Below are 18,937 nucleotides of genomic sequence, written 5' to 3'. Positions count from 1 at the left end.
AAGAAAAAAACAAACAACCCCATCAAAAAGTGGGTGAAGGACATGAACAGACACTTCTCAAAAGCAGACATTTATGCAGCCAAAAAATACATGAAAAAATGCTCATCATCACTGGCCATCAGAGAAATGCAAATCAAAACCACAGTGAGATACCATCTCACACCAGTTAGAATGGCAATCATTAAAAAGTCAGGAAACAACAGGTGCTGGAGAGGATGTGGAGAAATAGGAACGCTTTTACACTGTTGGTGGGACTGTAAACTAGTTCAACCATTGTGGAAGTCAGTGTGGCGATTCCTCAGGGATCTAGAATTAGAAATACCATTTGACCCAGCCATCCCATTACTGGGTATATACCCAAAGGACTATAAATCATGCTGCTATAAAGACACATGCACATGTATGTTTATTGCGGCATTATTCACAATAGCAAAGACTTGGAACCAACCCAAATGTCCAACAATGATAGACTGGATTAAGAAAATGTGGCACATATACACCATGGAATACTATGCAGCCATAAAAAATGATGAGTTCATGTCCTTTGTAGGGACATGGATGAAATTGGAAATCATCATTCTCAGTAAACTATCGCAAGAACAAAAAACCAAACACCGCATATTCTCACTCATAGGTGGGAACTGAACAATGAGATCACATGGACACAGGAAGGGGAATATCACACTCTGGGGACTGTGGTGGGGTGGGGGGAGGGGGGAGGGATAGCATTGGGAGATATACCTAATGCTAGATGATGAGTTAGTGGGTGCAGCGCACCAGCATGGCACATGTATACATATGTAACTAACCTGCACAGTGTGCACATGTACCCTAAAACATAAAGTATAAAAAAAAAAAAAAGAACAACACTATATGTTTTAAGAAGCTAACTATGGTGGTTATGCAAATTATGCAAACTGCAAACAAACAGTAGAGGCAGATAGATATATAGATTTACATATAGATAGATATATAGTTGGAGCTTATTGCAATAATCCAGTTGAGCAATATAGAGATCCTAAATGTAGACAACAGAATAGTGGAGACAAAAGAACATCTTGAGTCCTATTTGGGAAGAAAACTGGAGAGACCGCCATCGTGGAAAGGCAATATGAGTGCCTACAACCACTACTTTTGATGTTGAGCTGACTACATTACTCAGAAAGCTGTTATCTCAGCTGTGTTCAAGCTGATCTCCTAGTTTAATGGTGTATGTTCCTTAGTTTTGAAATTATATGAATGTTTACTCTCAATTATGATTATACAATTTGTTTAAAGTAAACTCATCAAAATTTTAGATATTTAGTTTCCAATTTCTCTTTTTAAAATAGTATATGTAGCATTCTTAACATTTGAATTCATTTACTAAAAATTAAAAATTCCATTTATTATGGTATACCAGAAAACAGCATTTGTAATAATTTTGTGAACAAAGTTTACATATATATTTTGTAATTTTGAAAATTAAATGTATCATATGTGAAATTTTTTATAGAATAAAACATACTTTTAGCTTATGTCATAAATTGAGGATATTGCTAACAATTACTTATTATTTAAAATAGAAAAGTGTCTATCATGTAAAACATTATCAGACAAGTTTTACTAACTCAGTGATGGAATATACACACTTATACAGGCAAGTTGAAAAGTAAATTAGAAGTTTATCTACTATAGGATATATATTATTTTAGGATAAAACGAGTTTTAACCAATGTACTCATATGACTAATTTCAAGAAAGATTTTCAGGTGCTCCAACTTACCATACTGATAGGTTAAAAACTACCATTGTTACTTGGATGTATTTTTTAAATAAACTAATTATTTGGATTACACTTCTTGATAAATATAAGTGTATATATATTGTAATCGACTATGGATGTTCAATGTACTAAAAAGTTTCTATTGAATCATGTTTCTATAGTTTGAATGTTGATTTTCTATTAACATGTGTGTGACCCAGGTAAGTCAATTAATTGTTTTAAGAATGCTTTTTAGAAAGTTGAGAATCCCATAAGGAATCTGGCAATGGTAACTAAAAATGATAGTCCATAGTATTACTGAACATAATTATATACATATATTCTATAAAATAGAACAACATAGTTATTAGTGTTTCATGCAACAGAAAAATTTTTAAGTAATTGCTATGCACAATGTAATATTAAAGTTATTGATGATTCAACAAGGTTTTTGTTTATAGAGACCATGCATTCTAACGGGGAGGTAAATTGGACTTTGTGTTAAAGTATCTTTTGTAATTTCTCTACAATATTTTATTATTTGCAGTCCAATAAGCATATCCTAAATAATGAATATTTTTGAATATTGTAGTTCTTAGTAATACAATATTTTAAGTGTTTAAAATGTCTCTGTTCTGTGAATAATTTACAAATTCTTCATTTTACGGCTTTCTGATAGTGCTTTGTGGATCTGCATGATGATTCTTCCTGTTAATTATACCCTGGTATTCAGCAGCATTCTCAGGGAAATCTATACAGATTTCTAGTCTTTCATTTACATATACTTCTCAGTTATTTTTTAGTCTTTCCTGGAAATCCAGCTAGCTCAGGCTTTTTAAACTACAAACTCTGACTCTTAAAACTCAGTGTGATTGCCCTGTTCTGCTTGTATTCTTCCTTCTTGTTCTGAAGTCCAGAAAGTGCTTCTAGGCAGAAAACTCGGAGATCCCTCTCCGAGCCTTCTGGCTGTCTGAAGTTTGAAAACATGTTTTCTGAAATTTTCATGTTGTTTAGAGAAGGTCAAGTCTAATACTAGTTAAACCATTGCAATCAAATTCAGTTTTCTCTTTTTCAAGGTTATCTTTTTTATTATTTTACTATAATTATATGTGAACTGATCAATGTTTGTTTAGTTTGTCTATCATTCTGTATTGTTAGAACATATTAATCATAGTTACTTTAAAGTATTTTTCTGCAAAAGAAGTCCTCTGAGTCATTTGTGGGTCTAGTTCTATTGTTTATATTTTCTCTTATTGTTAATAGGTTCTTGCTTCTTCATACATCTAGTTAAATTATTATGTATGGTGAAATTACATATATAAAATACGCCCCCATCATATTGTCATGCACCAGGGAAGATTTGTTCATTCATATGTTAGAGAAGCAAGGAACTGATAATCTCAAAATGGTCAGGTTTATTTTGACTTTTGTAATATTTTGTTTGCAGTTTTAGGAAGACTAATGTATGTTTTGTTCACACATTTCCTAATATATGATTCTCAGTTTTTAATTAAAAGTTCACAGGTTTACTTCCCTTCAGCCATAAAACACTATGAGAAATATAATTTTGTTCTTCATCTGTTCATCCCAATTCTCCAGGTTTCTGACCACTAAATTTCAAAATCTGACACATTTTTAAGTGAAAAACCAGCCTATGCTTGAGGAAGTCCTCTTCCGTCAGATTGTTGTTTTCTTATCTAGTCGTCAAAAGACTGCAGGAGATTTCATTCTGCCTTTCATTTACATTTAGCCTAGCTTTCCAGTCTCCGATACAGATTCACAAATCAACAAATAGCCCATAAAAAAACTAGTGAGTTTTCAGTTGTGGTACTTTTACTTTTACAATTTACATTCCAGTTCCTTACAACTACTACCAGATTTACTGATTTCCCTTAACCCCATCAGAGGTCTTTCCAAACCAAGCCCAAACTTCAGATGATGCCTGAAATTAGCAAATGTCCACAGGGAAAAAATACATGAAAATACTTGTTCATTTTACAAAAGTTTATCCTCTCTAAAATTTTAAAATTATTTAGTTTTTCTTGCTCTCATAGCCCTTCATGAACTGTAATACGATAATATGATTTTTATAAATTTATCTTGCTCCTTTTTTAGTTCATGGCACACCATGATATACTATGTCTTACTTAGAAGCAGAATTCTGCATTATGCTTTTAATTACAATAATTATATTTTTATGTCAAGAATCTTGAATTTTTTTACTTTCAAATCATGGTTATTTTTCATGGATTTTTGAACCTTCTTATATTTTCAAGTTTTTCTGTTAATTTTGAATATATAGACACTTTTTTTACATGTAGTGTTTATCAACTCTCTTGATGTCTTTGTGGATCGTTTCTTGGTATCTCTTGTTACTGTTTGTCCTCTGACTTTTCATGTTGAATTATCATAGTTGTTTTTACTGTTATTGCTGTTTTAACTGTGAATGGTGGTTTATCTTTAAAAGTTTATACATGGGTATTTCCTTGAGAACTGGATGAAGCTGTGCTCCACAAGGATTTAAGACTGCTGCTACTAATCTTCCAGAAGCACTACCAAACTGCAACCACTGTAAATTGTATTTTTCTGCTGGAGACTTTCAGACCAGGTAGAATAAACCTGCACAAAAAATCTCAGATGTGGTATCTCTTATGTTTAGAAATTTCAGAAGTAATTTACTTTTCCCTACTCAGTTCCAAAGTAAAGATATATTTTTTTCCATATTCTCCTATGATTTGTGTAAATTTCTCATTTACGTTCCCATGAAAATGTATCCTTTTAATGGTCTAAGCTTTATGTGTATTAAACAACTCATTCGGGGAAAATCATAACTATTCTGTCTCAAATTCCTAAGCTACTAGGATCAAGATTACCTTTTTTTTTTTTTTTCAAAAAAAAAGGCACATAAAGAGTTCCTTACCTCCAAGATATCTATAACTTTGGATTGTGCTCCTGTGGATTCTTTGACACTGGCTTCCCAATGTGTTATTAGATACACACACACTATAGTGTATATATATATATATGTACTTGTTTCTACATGTTGTACATACCTGTACTTGCATATATATTATATACAAGACATATATACATGAATACATGTACATATGTATACATACGTATGTGTGTGTATATATATACACACATACATATACATTCAGAGATTCATACATACAAGTAGATACACATATACTCGTCTTAGGGCTGCTATAACAAAAATATCATAAACTGAGTGGCTTATAAAGAACAAAAATTTATTTCTTACAGTTTTTGGGACTGGGACGTCCAAGATAATGGACATGCAAATTTCTTGTCTGGCGAAGGCCGGTTTTCTCATAGATAGTGCCTTCTTGCTGAGACTTCCCATTGCATAAGGGACAAAAAACTCCCTTGGGCCTCTTTTGGTAAGAGTACTAATCTCATCCATGAGGGTTTTGTCCTCATGACTTAGCCATCTCCCACAAAAACCTATCTTTTAGTACTATTACATTGGAGACTGGGTTTCAATGCACAAATTATGGGAGGAAACAAACTTCAGACAATGGTGATAATGGGCAGGCATATATATTTATGGGCATATATATGTATATTTAATTTTACTTAATATTTTGTGCATGTTTATTTATTTAGGATTGTTTGCAAGTTATCTAGTTAGCCATACTACTATAACAAATATTTTTAAATTGAATTTTCATAATTTATTTGATAGGTATTATTATTATAGTCTATAGAAATTTAAAAATGGAAATGACTAAATCATACATTATTTTATTAAAATGTTACAATATTTGTTAGTGATTATTTGAGTGTACAGTTTACTTACCGTTTATATGGTTAACCACCACATTATGGTAGCTTGAATAAATTAACTCCTGAATAAAAATTATAAGTGCTGGGATAAAGGAGAAAAGAGTTTTCTCCCTCATGTGACATTTGAGAGTAGTTTAATTCAATTTAACCCTTGCCTTTGAGTAGCAAATGCAAACAGCTGAAGGTTCCTGCAAAATATGAGGAAGTAGAGTTTATTTGCACTTGAAACAAGTTGCCTATATATATAGCTTGTAAGTTGTAAGGACTGTGGTGTTTTGAAAGATATTGTAGTTCGAGTCATAACAGAAAACCTGCTGGAAGCTGGAAATTTAAAATTGGTTTCTCAAAAGTGTAAAGTGAATGCTGTTTCATTGCAATTTGGCAGTATACCAGAAAAATATAAAAGTATTATTGTTTTTCATGCTGATCAAAATTAAGACAAACTAATAGATCTATACATATGTGAATTTTTATTACAATGATTTTAATGATGTACTTGCTTCTAAAGCATAATATACTATTTATTATGCCACAGGTTCAAACAATGTTCAAAGAAACTTTCATTCAATCAGATATTTTAGACATAAAAAAGGCAGCATGGGTCCCTAGCTCCAGCTCAGTTTTTAAAACCTTTCAACAGTTCTGTTCACACTTCTACTACAGTAGTTTATTCTGTATTTGCTATCCTTAATCAAATAAGGGTTTAAATATGCATAAGGAGTCACACCACAGTTGCAACATTAAAAAACATACAATTTCATATGTTTAATTACCTTATTTATTAAAGTATAATTTTCTAACAGGTAAAATTATGACTCTAATGCAAATATAAAATAAATTTGTATCAAAGATGTTATTCAACTCATTAAGTGATTCGGGTTCCAGTAACATATTAACATCATTACAAGGAACATTAAAATTGCTTTATAGCCAATGTTGAGGTAAGATTATTAGTTAGTTCCAACACTGGTTAGTATCCAACATAGCCAGAAGCCATAATCTTTGGTAGTTATCTGTTTCATTGGACAGAAATAAATTTCTCTTCTACTGGAGAGAATTTTTCATCTTTTCTACTATTTCTGCACAAAAAATGCCTCTCAATAGTAAGACAAACCCAGCATTGCACTAAAAAAAAATCTTAGTAATCTCTTACCTATATTTTTCTTTTTTACTTTATAAAATATATCTCTTCATTGGGTTTTCTATCTGAAGATTTACACATATATACAGTAAAATGAATAAAAGCATAGCAAGTGTATATATTAATAACATTTTTACATCTATTTATGTTTAATTAAAATACAACACATTGCACATATTCAAAGTGTAAATGACATGATTTTGACATATGCATGTGCCCATTAAATAATCATCATAAACAAGATAATAAACATGTCCAAAAGTCCCAAAACTTCCTAGTGAACTTTGTAATGCACACTCATACCTCTCAGGTGTGAAGTACCTAAATTCACAAACAGACAAACATGCACACACACTTGGATATCTAATTGTCTCAGCAGCATTTGTTCAAAATGTTATCCTTATGCCCATGAATTGTCTAAAAACTTTTTTAAAAATTAGCTAACAAACATTCTGTCAGAACACAGTACAATCAAATTAGAACTCAGGATGAAGAAACTCACTCAAAACCGCACTAAAACTGAACAACCTGCTACTGAGTGACTACTGCGTAAATAACGAAATTAAGGCAGAAATCAAGAAGTTCTTTGAAACCACTGAGAATAAAGAGTCAATATACCAGAATCTCTGGGACACAGCAAAGGCACTGTTAAGAGGGAAATTTATAGCACTAAATGCCCATATCAGAAAGTAGGAAAGATCTGAAATCGACACACTAACATCACGATTAAAAGAGCTAGAGAACAAAGAGCAAACAAATTCAAACGCTAGCAGAAGACAAGAAATAATTAAGACCAGAGAAGAAATGAAGGAGATGTAGACACAAAAAATGCCTTAAAAAATCAATGAATCCAGGACCTGTTTTTTTGAAAAGATTAACAGAATAGTTAGACCGCTAGCCAGACTAATAAAGAAGAAAAGAGAGAAGAATCAAATAGACACACACACACACACACAAAATGATAAAAGAGATATCACCACTGATCCCACAAAATACAAATTACCATCAGAGAATACTATAAACACATCTACCCAAATAAAACAGAAAATCTAGAAGAAGATAAATTCCTGGACATATACACCCTCCCAAGACTACACCAGGAAGAAGTTGAATCCCTAAATAGACCAATAACAAGTTCTAAAATTGAGGCAGTAATTAATAGCCTACAAAACAAAAAGCCCAGGACCAGTCAGAATCACAGCTGAATTGTATCACGAGGTACAAAGAGGAGCTGGTACTATTCCTTCTGAAACTATTCCAAACAATAGAAAAAGAGGGACTCCTCCCTAACTCATTTTATGAAGCCATCAATCACCCTGATGCCAAAAACTGACAAAGACACAACAAAAGAAGAAAATTTCAGGCCAATATCCCTGTTGAACATCGATGCAAAAATCCTCAATATAATACTGGCAAAACGAATCCGGCAGCACATCAAAAAGCTTATCCACCACGATCAAGTCACTTCATCCCTGGGATGCAAGGCTGGTTCAATACATGCAAATCAAAAAACGTAATCCATCACATAAACAGAACCAGGGACAAAAACCACTTGATTTTCTCAATAGATGCAGAAAAGTGCCTTCAATAAAATTCAACATCCCTTCATGCTAAAAACTCTCAATAAACTAGGTATTGATAGAACATATCTCAAAATGATAAGAGCTATTTATGACAAACCCATAGCCAATATCATACTGAATGGGCAAAAGCTGGAAGCATTCCCTTTAAAAAGCAGCACAAGAAAAGTGTGCCCTCTTTCATCACTCCTATTCAACATACTATTGAAAGTTCTAGCCAGGGCAATCAGGCAAGAGAAAGAAATAAAGGGTATTCAAACAGAAAGAGAGGAAGTCAAATTGTCTCTGTTTGCAGATGACACGATTGTATATTTAGAAAACCGCATCGTCTCAGCCCAATAACTCCTTATGCTGATAAGCAACTTCAGCAAAGTCTCAGGATATAAAATCAATGTGCAAAAATCACAAGCACTACTATACACCAATAATAGACAAGTAGACAGCCAAACCATGAGTGAACTCCCATTCACAATTACTATGAAGAGAATAAAATATTTAGGAATACAACTTACAAGGAAAGTGAAGGACTTCTTCAAGGAGAAGTACAAACCACTGTTCAAGGAAATAAGAGAAGACACAAATAAATGGAAAAAAAAATCCATGGTTATGGATAGGAAGAATTAATATTGTGAAAATGGCCATACTGCCCAAAGTAATTTATAGATTCAATGCTATTCCCATCAAGCTACCATTGACTTTCTTTGCAGAGTTAGAAAAAGCTAATTTAAATTTTATATGGAACCAAAAAAGAGCCCATGTAGCCAAGACAATCCTAAGCAAAAACAGCAAAGCTGGAGGCATCACGCTACCTGATTTCAAACTATACTACAAGTCTACAGTAACCAAAACAGCATGGTGCTGGTACCAAAACAGATATATAGACCAATGGAACAGAACAGAGATCTCAGAAATAACGCCACACATCAACAACCACCTGACCTTCGACAAACTTGACAAAAACAAGCAATAGGGAAAGGATTCCCTATTTAATAACTTGTGCTGGGAAAACTGGCTAGGCTTAGGCAGAAAACAGAAACCGGACCCCTTCCTTACGTCTTATACAAAAATTGACTCGAGATGGATTAAAGACTTAAATGTAAAACCTAAAACCATAAAAACCCTTGAAGAAAATCTAGGCACTATCATTCAGGACATAGGCATGGGCAAAGACTTCATGACTAAAACACCAAAAGCAATTGTAGCAAAAGCCAAAATTGACAAATGGGATCAAAGTAAACTAAGGAGCTTCTGGTTAGCAAAAGAAACTGTCATCGGAGTGAACAGGCAACCTACAGAATGGGAGAAAATTTTTGCAATCTATCCAGCTGACAAATGTCTAATGTCCAGAATCTACAAGGGACTTAAACAAATTTACAAGAAAAAAAACAACCCCTCAAAAAGTGGGCAAAGGATATGAACGGGCACTTCTCAAAAGAAGACATTTATATGGCCAACAAACATATAAAATAAAGCTCATCATCAATAGTCATGAAAGAAATGCAAATCAAAACCACAATGAGACACCATCTCATGCCAGTTAGAATGGTGATTATTATAAAGTCAGGAAACAACAGATGCTGGTGAGGCTGTGGAGAAATAGGAATGTTTTACACTGTTGGTGGGAGTGTAAATTACTTCAACCATTGTGGAAGAGAGTGTGTCAATTCCTCAAGGATCTAGAACCAGAAATACCATTTGACCCAGCAATCCCATTACTGGGTGTATACCCAAAGGATTATAAATCATTCTACTATAAAGACTCATGCACACATATGTTTACTGCAGCACTATTTACAATAGCAAAGACTTGGAATCAACCCAAATGCCCATCAACAATAAACTGGATAAAGAAAATGTGGCACATATATACCATGGAATGCTATGCAGCCCTAAGAAAGAATGAGTTCATTCCTTTTGCAGGGACATGGATGAAGCTGCAAGCCATCATTGTCAGCAAACTAACACAGGAACAGAAAACCAAACACCACATGTTCTCACTCATAAGTGGGAGTTGAACAATGAAAACACATGGACACAGGGAGGGGAACATCACACACCAGGGCCTGTCGGGGGTGGAGGACAAGTGGAAGGAGAGCATTAGGACAAATACCTAATCCATGTGAGGCTTAAAACCTAGATGACAGGTTGATAGGTGCAGCAAATCACCATGCTGCTATGTAACAAACCTGCACGTTTTGCACATGTATCCCAGAACTTAAAAAAAAAAAACTCAATTCTGCAATTTATAATACGTACATCTTAACATCATGAACATTTTACATTAAAACCTTTAGATTATATGAAAATTTATAAGGTAGCAATCTAATAATGTAAATACGATGGCAGTATAAAAACACAGACATGTTAATTTAATAATGTTAAAATAAAGAAAATAAAACAAATTTTTCTACAAACTTGGATTAAAAATAGTAAAATATTATGTTTATGTTAAAAAACTAGCTGATCATATATGCATACTTCTTTATTAGTACTACATTGTCTTAATTACTCTAATTTTATACGTAGTCTTGAAACTAGGTACTTTTAGTTTTCCAAATTTGTTGCCTATCAAGGTGATTTGCCATTCTAGGTCCTTTGACCATCTAAGGAATTTCAGAATTTCAGCTAGATAATTTCTAAAAGAAGAAATCCAGCTAGGATTTGATTGGGGTGATCGATGTGGGCGGAGTAAACATCTTAACAGTATTGAGATTTACAGCTTAGAAATTCCATTCCATTTATTTAGGTCTTTATTTATCTCAGCAATATTTTGTACTTTCAAGGGTACAGATGTTTCCTATTGTTTTCAGAATTATCCCTAAATACTATACATTTTGATACTATTGTAAATGTTGTTATTTTAATTTTTTCTCTTTCCATTGACGGTCTTAAATCATAATTTAATTGGGTAATACAACTGGGTTTTGAAAAAAGCATATATATATACACACAAACACGCATATATATTATATATAAACCAAATATATATATATAATATACATTTTATTTTTTCTGAATTTTGCACACTGGCTGTGCTATTATATCTTGTTATAATTGTACTTAATAACACTCAGCCTGTTTTCAAGGAGAATATATCCAAAAACATGGCATGTTTCAGTTTATTTAGCATCACAAAACTCTCAAATTGTACTTACTTTTGATGGCAGTGGTGGCCCCTCTGGAGTGGCCACTGCGAGAGCGCCAGCTGCAGTGGGGGAGGTGCAGTCCGGCCTGCGTGCTTCACAGAACCAGCCGGAGCCAGAAACAGGCAAGAACCCTGCACCTTACAGAGCTGGCGGGGCGCGAGCACCATGCTCCCACCATGCTCCCAGGTGCAGTTGCAGCGGCCCAGCTGTGGCTCTGGACCTGGGCAGCCCTGTGCTCTTGCGGGCCTGGGAAACACCCTGACCTTGCAGGCTACGAAGTGCTTGCTCCTGTTCCCTGGCCTCTCCCTGCTCCCAGGGCTTTCTTTGGTGTGAAGCAAAGTTGTGGCTGAGCCCGGGGAACTGTTGCGACCCAGACAGACATGTGCGTGATATAGGGCTGCTGACATACCAGCCTCCAGCCGCCTCAGCCCCCTCCAGACTCTGGGCCCTAACGAGAACGTGAGGGAGGCTGCGGGGCTGAGGGTGGCTCGGCATGGGCCTGTAGGCACCCCTTAGCGTGGACAGCCTGGGCACCGCAGCCGGTATATTGATGGCGGTAGGAGGCTAAGAGGTTTCCGGGCGGGAAGAGCTGGGTCCCCAGTGAAACCCCACCTTCAAGCCAGGGATGACCCAAAGGCTAGGGGCCACGCCACCAGTTCCGGGTGGACTCCGCTACCCGGATGGTGCTTTTTCCAGGCCCGCCCATGGCTGCCCATAGACCAATCAGCATTCACTTCCTCCATTCTGAGTCTAGTTTCAGTGAGACTCACTGGGACGCCCTGCCTGCAGAAAGGAGCTACTCGCTTTGGGCCTCCTGAGAGCTGTTCTTTCAGTAAAGCTCCCCTCCACCTTGCTCACCCTCCAGTTGTCCTCAGTGTAACCTCATTTTTCCTGGGTGGGGGACGAGAACTCAGGACCTGCCAAACAGCGGGAGCAAAAGGAGCTGTAACACGCTGGCCGGCTCACAGGGTTGCCGGTGGTAAAACGCTCCCTGACTGTGGGAGTTAAGAGTGGCGACCCTCCTTGGGGGCCTAGAACTCGGGATTCCCTGGGCCAGACCTGCTGTGACACTAATGCCCTCCATCTATGCCGGGTGGCCGTCCCACGTAACAGGAAGCAGCACCAGGGCCAGTTTCCATGAACCAGAGTAAGGCGGAGAGACTGAAAGCTGTCACACAAATGGACCGAATCACACCCCACCCCTGAAATTGCCCCCTCGCTTGTGCTGCAGAAGAACAGAAGGAGAGAAGAGCTGCAGCCTTTCTGGGAGCACAGACCTCAGGGCTTCCCGAACCAGGGCTGAGACACGTCTCTTTTGGGCTCTGCAATTTCTGGCGTCTCTGAGCTTTTGGGCATTACCACGCTTATGACCCCAGTGGAAGCCTCTTGCAGTACACGGTGCCGGTACCTGTGCAGGCACCTGGAGCTGCCCATCCCGCTGCAGCAGCCGATGTGCCTGGATTTGTGGAACCAGATAATTTTCTGCCTCAGCCGCTTGCTCCCTCACACAGCCCTCGCTGCCCCACTACTAGCTGACCCTTGGCAGGCGTGGGATCTGGGCTGGTAGTCCAAGCTGAGTACAACCTGCTGCGCTGAGTGGGCAGAACAAGATCAACAGGTAAGAGCAATACTCAAGCAGAAGGCACCGCTAACCACAGAGGTTTCTGGCTGGTGTAGCGACACCCAAGGATCCTGTGACACTTTTTAAAAACTGGAACACGAAAAGAATACAAAATCGGCTCATAAGCAAACATATAACTACATGTGACAATTATATAAATACTAATCCAACCACTTTTTATTTTATTTATTTATTTATTTATTTTTGAGGCAAGAGTCTCACTCTGTTGCCTAGGCTGGAGTGCAGTGGCGCGATCTCGCCTCACTGCAACCTCCAACCTCTGCCTCCGGGTTCAAGCGATTCTCCAGCTTTAGCCTTTCTAGGAGCTGGGATTACAGGCACCCACCACCATGCCCGGCTGATTTTTGTATTTTTAGTAGAGATGGGGTTTCACTCTGTTGGCCAGGCTGTCGAACTCCTGCCCTTAAGTGATCCACCTGCCTCGGCCTCTGGCCCAAAGTGCTGTGATTACAGGCGTGAGCCACCGCACCTGGCAAACCACTTTTTAATTTTACGTTTATGTTCTTACTCTTTTTTTTTCTTCTCTTGGAACTGTCTTATGCTGTTTATTTACTTTGGGTTTCATTTCTCTCCTGTTTTTTCCCTAATCTACTTTCTAATATTTTACTAATGTTATGCTCCTTTTTGAGACTTTAAAAAAGTTGTGTAATTTTTGCTTAGTATCACAAATACATATACATATCTAATTAAATTAAAGGAGGGACTCAAACAGATATTTGTGCAGGATTTTCATTAGCAATATTATTCATAATAGCCAAAGGGAGGAAGCAACCCCAGTGAATATTTATGGATAAGTGAATAAACAAAATGTAGTGTACACTACAACATATTATTCAGCCTTAAAAAATAAATTCTGACAAATTCTACAAGATAGATGAAACTTAAGGACATTATGGTAAGTGAAAGAAACCATTCACAAAAATAAAATATTGTGTGATGCCAATTATAGGAATTACTTGGAGATGTCAAATTAGTAGAGACAGAAAGTAGAATGGTGATTGCCAGAGTCTGGAAGGAGGGGAGTTATGTTTAATGGGTACAGAGTTTTGGTTGGAAAAGAAGAGAAGTTCTGGAGATGTATGGTGATGATGGTTCCAAAACAGTGCAAATATACTTAATGCCACAGAGCCATGCACTTATGATGATTAAAAAGATACATTTTATGTTCTGTATGTCTTTCCAGAATAAAAACACCCTGCAATTAAAGCATAGAAATGTAGTATATTATATAGAGTTTCATAATGATATTTTAAATGTTTGCATATAATTAGAATTTCGGCCGGGTGTGGTGGCTCATGCCTGTAATCCCAGCACTTTGGGAGGCTGAGGCGGGCGGATCACAAGGTCAGGAGATCGAGGCCATCCTGGCCAACATGGTGAAACTCTGTCTTTACTAAAAATACAAAAATTAGCTGGGCATGGTGGCACGTGCCTATAATCCCAGCTACTTGGGAGGCTAAGGCAGGAGAATCGCTTGAACCAGGGAGTCGGAGGTTGCCCTTAGCAGAGATCGCACCACTGCACTGCAGCCTGGCAACAGAGCGAGACTCTGTCTCAAAAAAAAAAAAAAAGAAAAAAAAAGAAAAAAAAAAAGAATTTCAAGAGCCTTAATTTCAGATAAGATTATCTAGAACATACCAATACATATGTAAGAAAACCATAAAACATCTCTTTTTTCAATCAGATTTACTAGGAAAATTTTATCAAACCAGTCAATTTTGTTCAATAATATTACTGTATTCTTATTTCTAATAATCAAATTGTGGAAAAGCATCATATAGACTAAAATTACATTATCATACTGACTGCATAAAATAATTTTGAAAACAGTAGAAGTTATAAGTAGCCCCATAAGTAAAACATGAGTACACAGAACAAAAAATTAATAGGATGCAATTCCAATAACACTGACCTGATTTCTTCATCTGGTAGTTGTTTTTTTTTTATAATGGAAATTTAGTGTTTCGAATAATTCATCTAAGTTTTTGTTTGTATTTATAATTAATGAGATGCTATACAAACTTGAGTCAATGACACAGAATTCTACAAGATCAAGAAGTATCTTCTAGGGCCCTTTCTTTTCAAATTCTTTTTAAACTACCTAAGAGGCAGCTGATGCTCCATAAATTATATCATCTCCCTTACATAATTTTTTTCCAAAAAATGTGTTCAGCATGAAATATTAGCTACAGAGTAAGCAAAATAAATTAAACATGAAATATAGTTTTGCCCTTAAAAATAATTTGCAATAAGACCTTGGTATTTGTTTTTCTGAAGTGAAGCATTCTTATAAAGTGTAATAACCTTGTGGGAGAAAACCTGCAGGGAAAATGGAGAAACACTGAAGTTTTAATTATCTTTCTTGAGGTTACAACCTTTATAATCTCTCTTAATAATCTTTGTGTGTGACAAAGCTCCTGCAGCTCCCTCAAAAGTGAGTGGCTGAGATTCCTGATGGCATAGTGGAACATTTCATTCAATCCCCTTTCTTTTCCAGTGCCTGTATTTCAGTATACAATTTCTATAAACCTTAGTTAGCTATTTCAACCCGAAATCACAATGACAATATATTCTATCTCAAGTTAAGCAGTTCCTCTGAGTGTTTTTTTTTAATTGTCAAGACTGTACCTATGGGATTCTAAAGAATCTACAAAAATAAAAATGTTTTAAAAAGGAGTGAGAGAGAGAGAGAAGAAACTGTATAGTTCATTCTATTATTTTTACTAAAACTCAGCATTATTCTCTGTTAATCTAATTTAAATTGGTGAGATCATTTAATATTTATATCTTCAACAAAAATTTGAAATCACAAACAAGAAATTTAATTTGCTAATAAATACGTTTGAGTTGAATTCAAATCCTTATATGTTACCTTAAATAAAGAGTACAAGTTGAATTATGATACAGAAAACTTTATCCCTCATTATCCAATAATCAGAGCTGTATTAAACTTGAAATAAAATGGTTACAATTATGAAAATTCCTGATAAGTTATACCCAAAATTTTGCTTTAATGAAATAGATTTAACTAAATAATAGCATTATCTGCTTAAATGTGTTCAGTCTAGCAACTCAAAGGCCTCCTAATATTTACAATAGCTTGATAGTTACATTTGGCAAGCATTGATTTTCCTATCACTGTGTGTACAGCATACTCTGAATTTCAGAATTCCAATTTTCCCTCTGCTATTTGGGCACATTGATTAACATCTTTGTGACTCAATATGTTCACTCTTAAAATTGTAACAATGGTAGTACCTAGGTATTCAGTTTTTATGATGTGATGTGTATTAAATGCATCATAGTTTCTGCCAGGTAGTAATTTCTCAATAAATATTTGCTAATGCTTTAGTGCAAACAGAAAAATGGGTTGTAATAATGTTGATGCTATTGATTCTCCTCATATAGGACGTTTAATTGTTTCTAAAAGAACTTGCATTTAAGTTAGGGCACTATTTTGTGTTCAGACTGAAAATACTATAGAGTCATATTTAAGAAAAACAAGTCTTACATGAATGTCTTAATAACAGACTTCATAAATGAACTTAAGGAAGAACAGGGAAGATGGAATAATGCTTTGTGGCATAGAAGGCATTTGTTGGAAATCTTTCAGCTCAACTAAGACTTGAAACAAAATTGAAAATATTTACAAAAAATTAAAATGCAGTATTGACCCTGATGAGTTTCTGAGGAAAATACAGTCCAACATTATTCAAAAGAAACTAATCAAACTAGTTCTTAAGAAAATGTTTTGAAAAGAGATTATAAAACGAAGATCAGGTATGTAATTATTTTAATAATCTAGTCATGAGATAAAAAGCATTGAGTATTTTTGTTTGATTGGTTGCTTTCTTTTGTCACAGAAAAATGACAGTTTCAAGAGTCATTCTTCGTTAAGCATAGAGAGCATTTTACATTTTGAACCAGTGTCATATGGTGCTAAGAAGGTTAATATCCCAATTTGTGTCTAAGTCGACAATTTTGTTCTCAATCAAAATACTTTATTCACATAACTGATGAGTGTCTGCACTTGATTTAGTGCTGAAATGTCAAACTAGGACTTATGAAAAAAGTAACTTAATATTAGAGTTGCAAGAGGCTTAAATTGAAAATAATGATTCAATTCAACTCATCACTACTGAGATAAGGAAACTGAAAACAAAATATATGCAACTACATGAACATTGGCTTCTCTTCTAAGAATCAAAACCCTTAAATGGCCGAGACAGAAAATTATCTGGTTCCACAAACGCAGGCAAAATTTTACTGTTTCTGGGAGATCATTAGGTGCAAAACACATCAGCCTTTAGAGTAGCTTAATACACCTCTCATGCCCCATTCCGTCCCCATCTGGGACCAGCGAAAGGATTACTGCTTCTTGGGAAGGTGTGCAGCAAAACTACTTCTGCACCAGGGGAGGGACAAGGATTGTTTTGGGGCCCCAAGTTTTGCACTAAAGCAGAAATGTGCACCTATGGTCAAGAGTGGGAAAACCAAAGGTGCATTGATCCTATGCAAGAAGAAAGAAAATATTGTGTCCCTGTTGTGGTGTAGGAGACATTCAATAATATAAAGCAAAGGTTTACCACCACTGAGGTGGGAGGAGGGCAAGGTAGTATTTCTTCTCAAAAAAACTAATACAGATAAGTGACAGTTTGACTCCTACTAGAGTGAGAGTTAGGAAGTGCTGAGAATAACCTATCTCTGAGTGTCTGATTTTCAGGCTGGCTCAAAAATAACCAGAATTATCCCTCTGCTCACAATATGAATTTTGTACCTAGTCAAAAGAAATATTGTTCTATAGTTCAAGAGGAACAAGAAAGTGGAGGGAGACCATTTCTATTACACAGGTGTGTAGGGATTGCTAAAAGCTAATGGTGGAACAGGAGCATTGGCATATGCCCTTCAGAGCCTCAGGCCCCAGACTGGACACAGGATAGTAGCAGCCCCAATGATGGAGGAATTTGAATTATATGGTTCACTGAATGTTCTGACAACAATGACAAAACCCAACCCAGGTCAACTTTGAAAATATTGACTTAACTCTTGCTCCTGCCCAGACTAATATCATGAAAAAACAAAAGTATAAAACAAGCAGAGCATAAATAATGATCTCATGATTTACTACTTTTCTACCCCTGATGATTTGCATTACTTTATAAATTGGGAGGCACATAAAAGCAGGTAAAAACAAAACAAAAGGAATGTTATCAAAATGTAGTGAAATCAACAGAATCAAACTTAGAGAGAATATAGATGTCGGAACACACATGCAAGTAATTTAAAATAATAATGATCAAAATTTTAAAGGATTTAGTAAAAAAAAAGACACCCTGTATGAACAGATGAGGAATTTCATCAGAGATGGGAAAAATGAAAGACAAATGCTAGAAACAAATGAAAATATGAGAACAGGAATGAAGAATCACATGGGAAAGCTGATTAGTGAACTGGTCAGAGCTAAAGAAAGAGGCACTACATTTTATATTAGGTCCAATATAAATTATTTAAAAGGAAGCACAGGGGAAAAACAAACAAACAAAGAAAAACAAAACCAAACAAACAAAAATTCAAGAGAGTCCACGAATTCTGTGATAGCGTAAAATGGATTAAAATACAATTAATTGAAATCCATGAAGGAAATTACAAAGAGAATTGGAGAGGAGAAATATTTGAAAAGATAACTAAAGAAATCAGATAATCTCAAAGAGCTCCAAGAAAAATTAGTACAAAATTTAAGCACACCTAGAATAATCATACAAGTCAACCTGCTGAAAACCATAGAATTAAGAAAAAAATATTGAATTTCATCACAGAAAAATAGGAATGTTATCTAAAGAAGAACAAAAATAAATATTACAGTGAACTGTTTGT

The 18,937-nt window shown here is 35.6% G+C and overlaps 1 protein-coding gene across 1 annotated transcript in view; it reads right to left on the bottom strand.

The window, feature by feature from the left end:
- Positions 1 to 12,103, bottom strand: part of LOC129393098 (uncharacterized) — a 287,774-nt gene extending 275,671 nt beyond the window's left edge. The window contains exon 1 of the mRNA XM_055092065.1: positions 11,431 to 12,103. Coding sequence (XP_054948040.1) covers positions 11,431 to 11,828 — 398 coding nt within the window. The 5' untranslated portion in view covers positions 11,829 to 12,103. The remainder of the gene's footprint in view (positions 1 to 11,430) is intronic.
- Between the last annotated feature and the right edge of the window lie 6,834 nt (positions 12,104 to 18,937).

The sequence above is a fragment of the Pan paniscus genome, chromosome 11, assembly GCF_029289425.2.
Source record: "Pan paniscus chromosome 11, NHGRI_mPanPan1-v2.0_pri, whole genome shotgun sequence".
Classification (NCBI taxonomy): Eukaryota; Metazoa; Chordata; class Mammalia; order Primates; family Hominidae; genus Pan; species Pan paniscus.
This window is presented reverse-complemented; position numbering and strand designations above follow the sequence as displayed.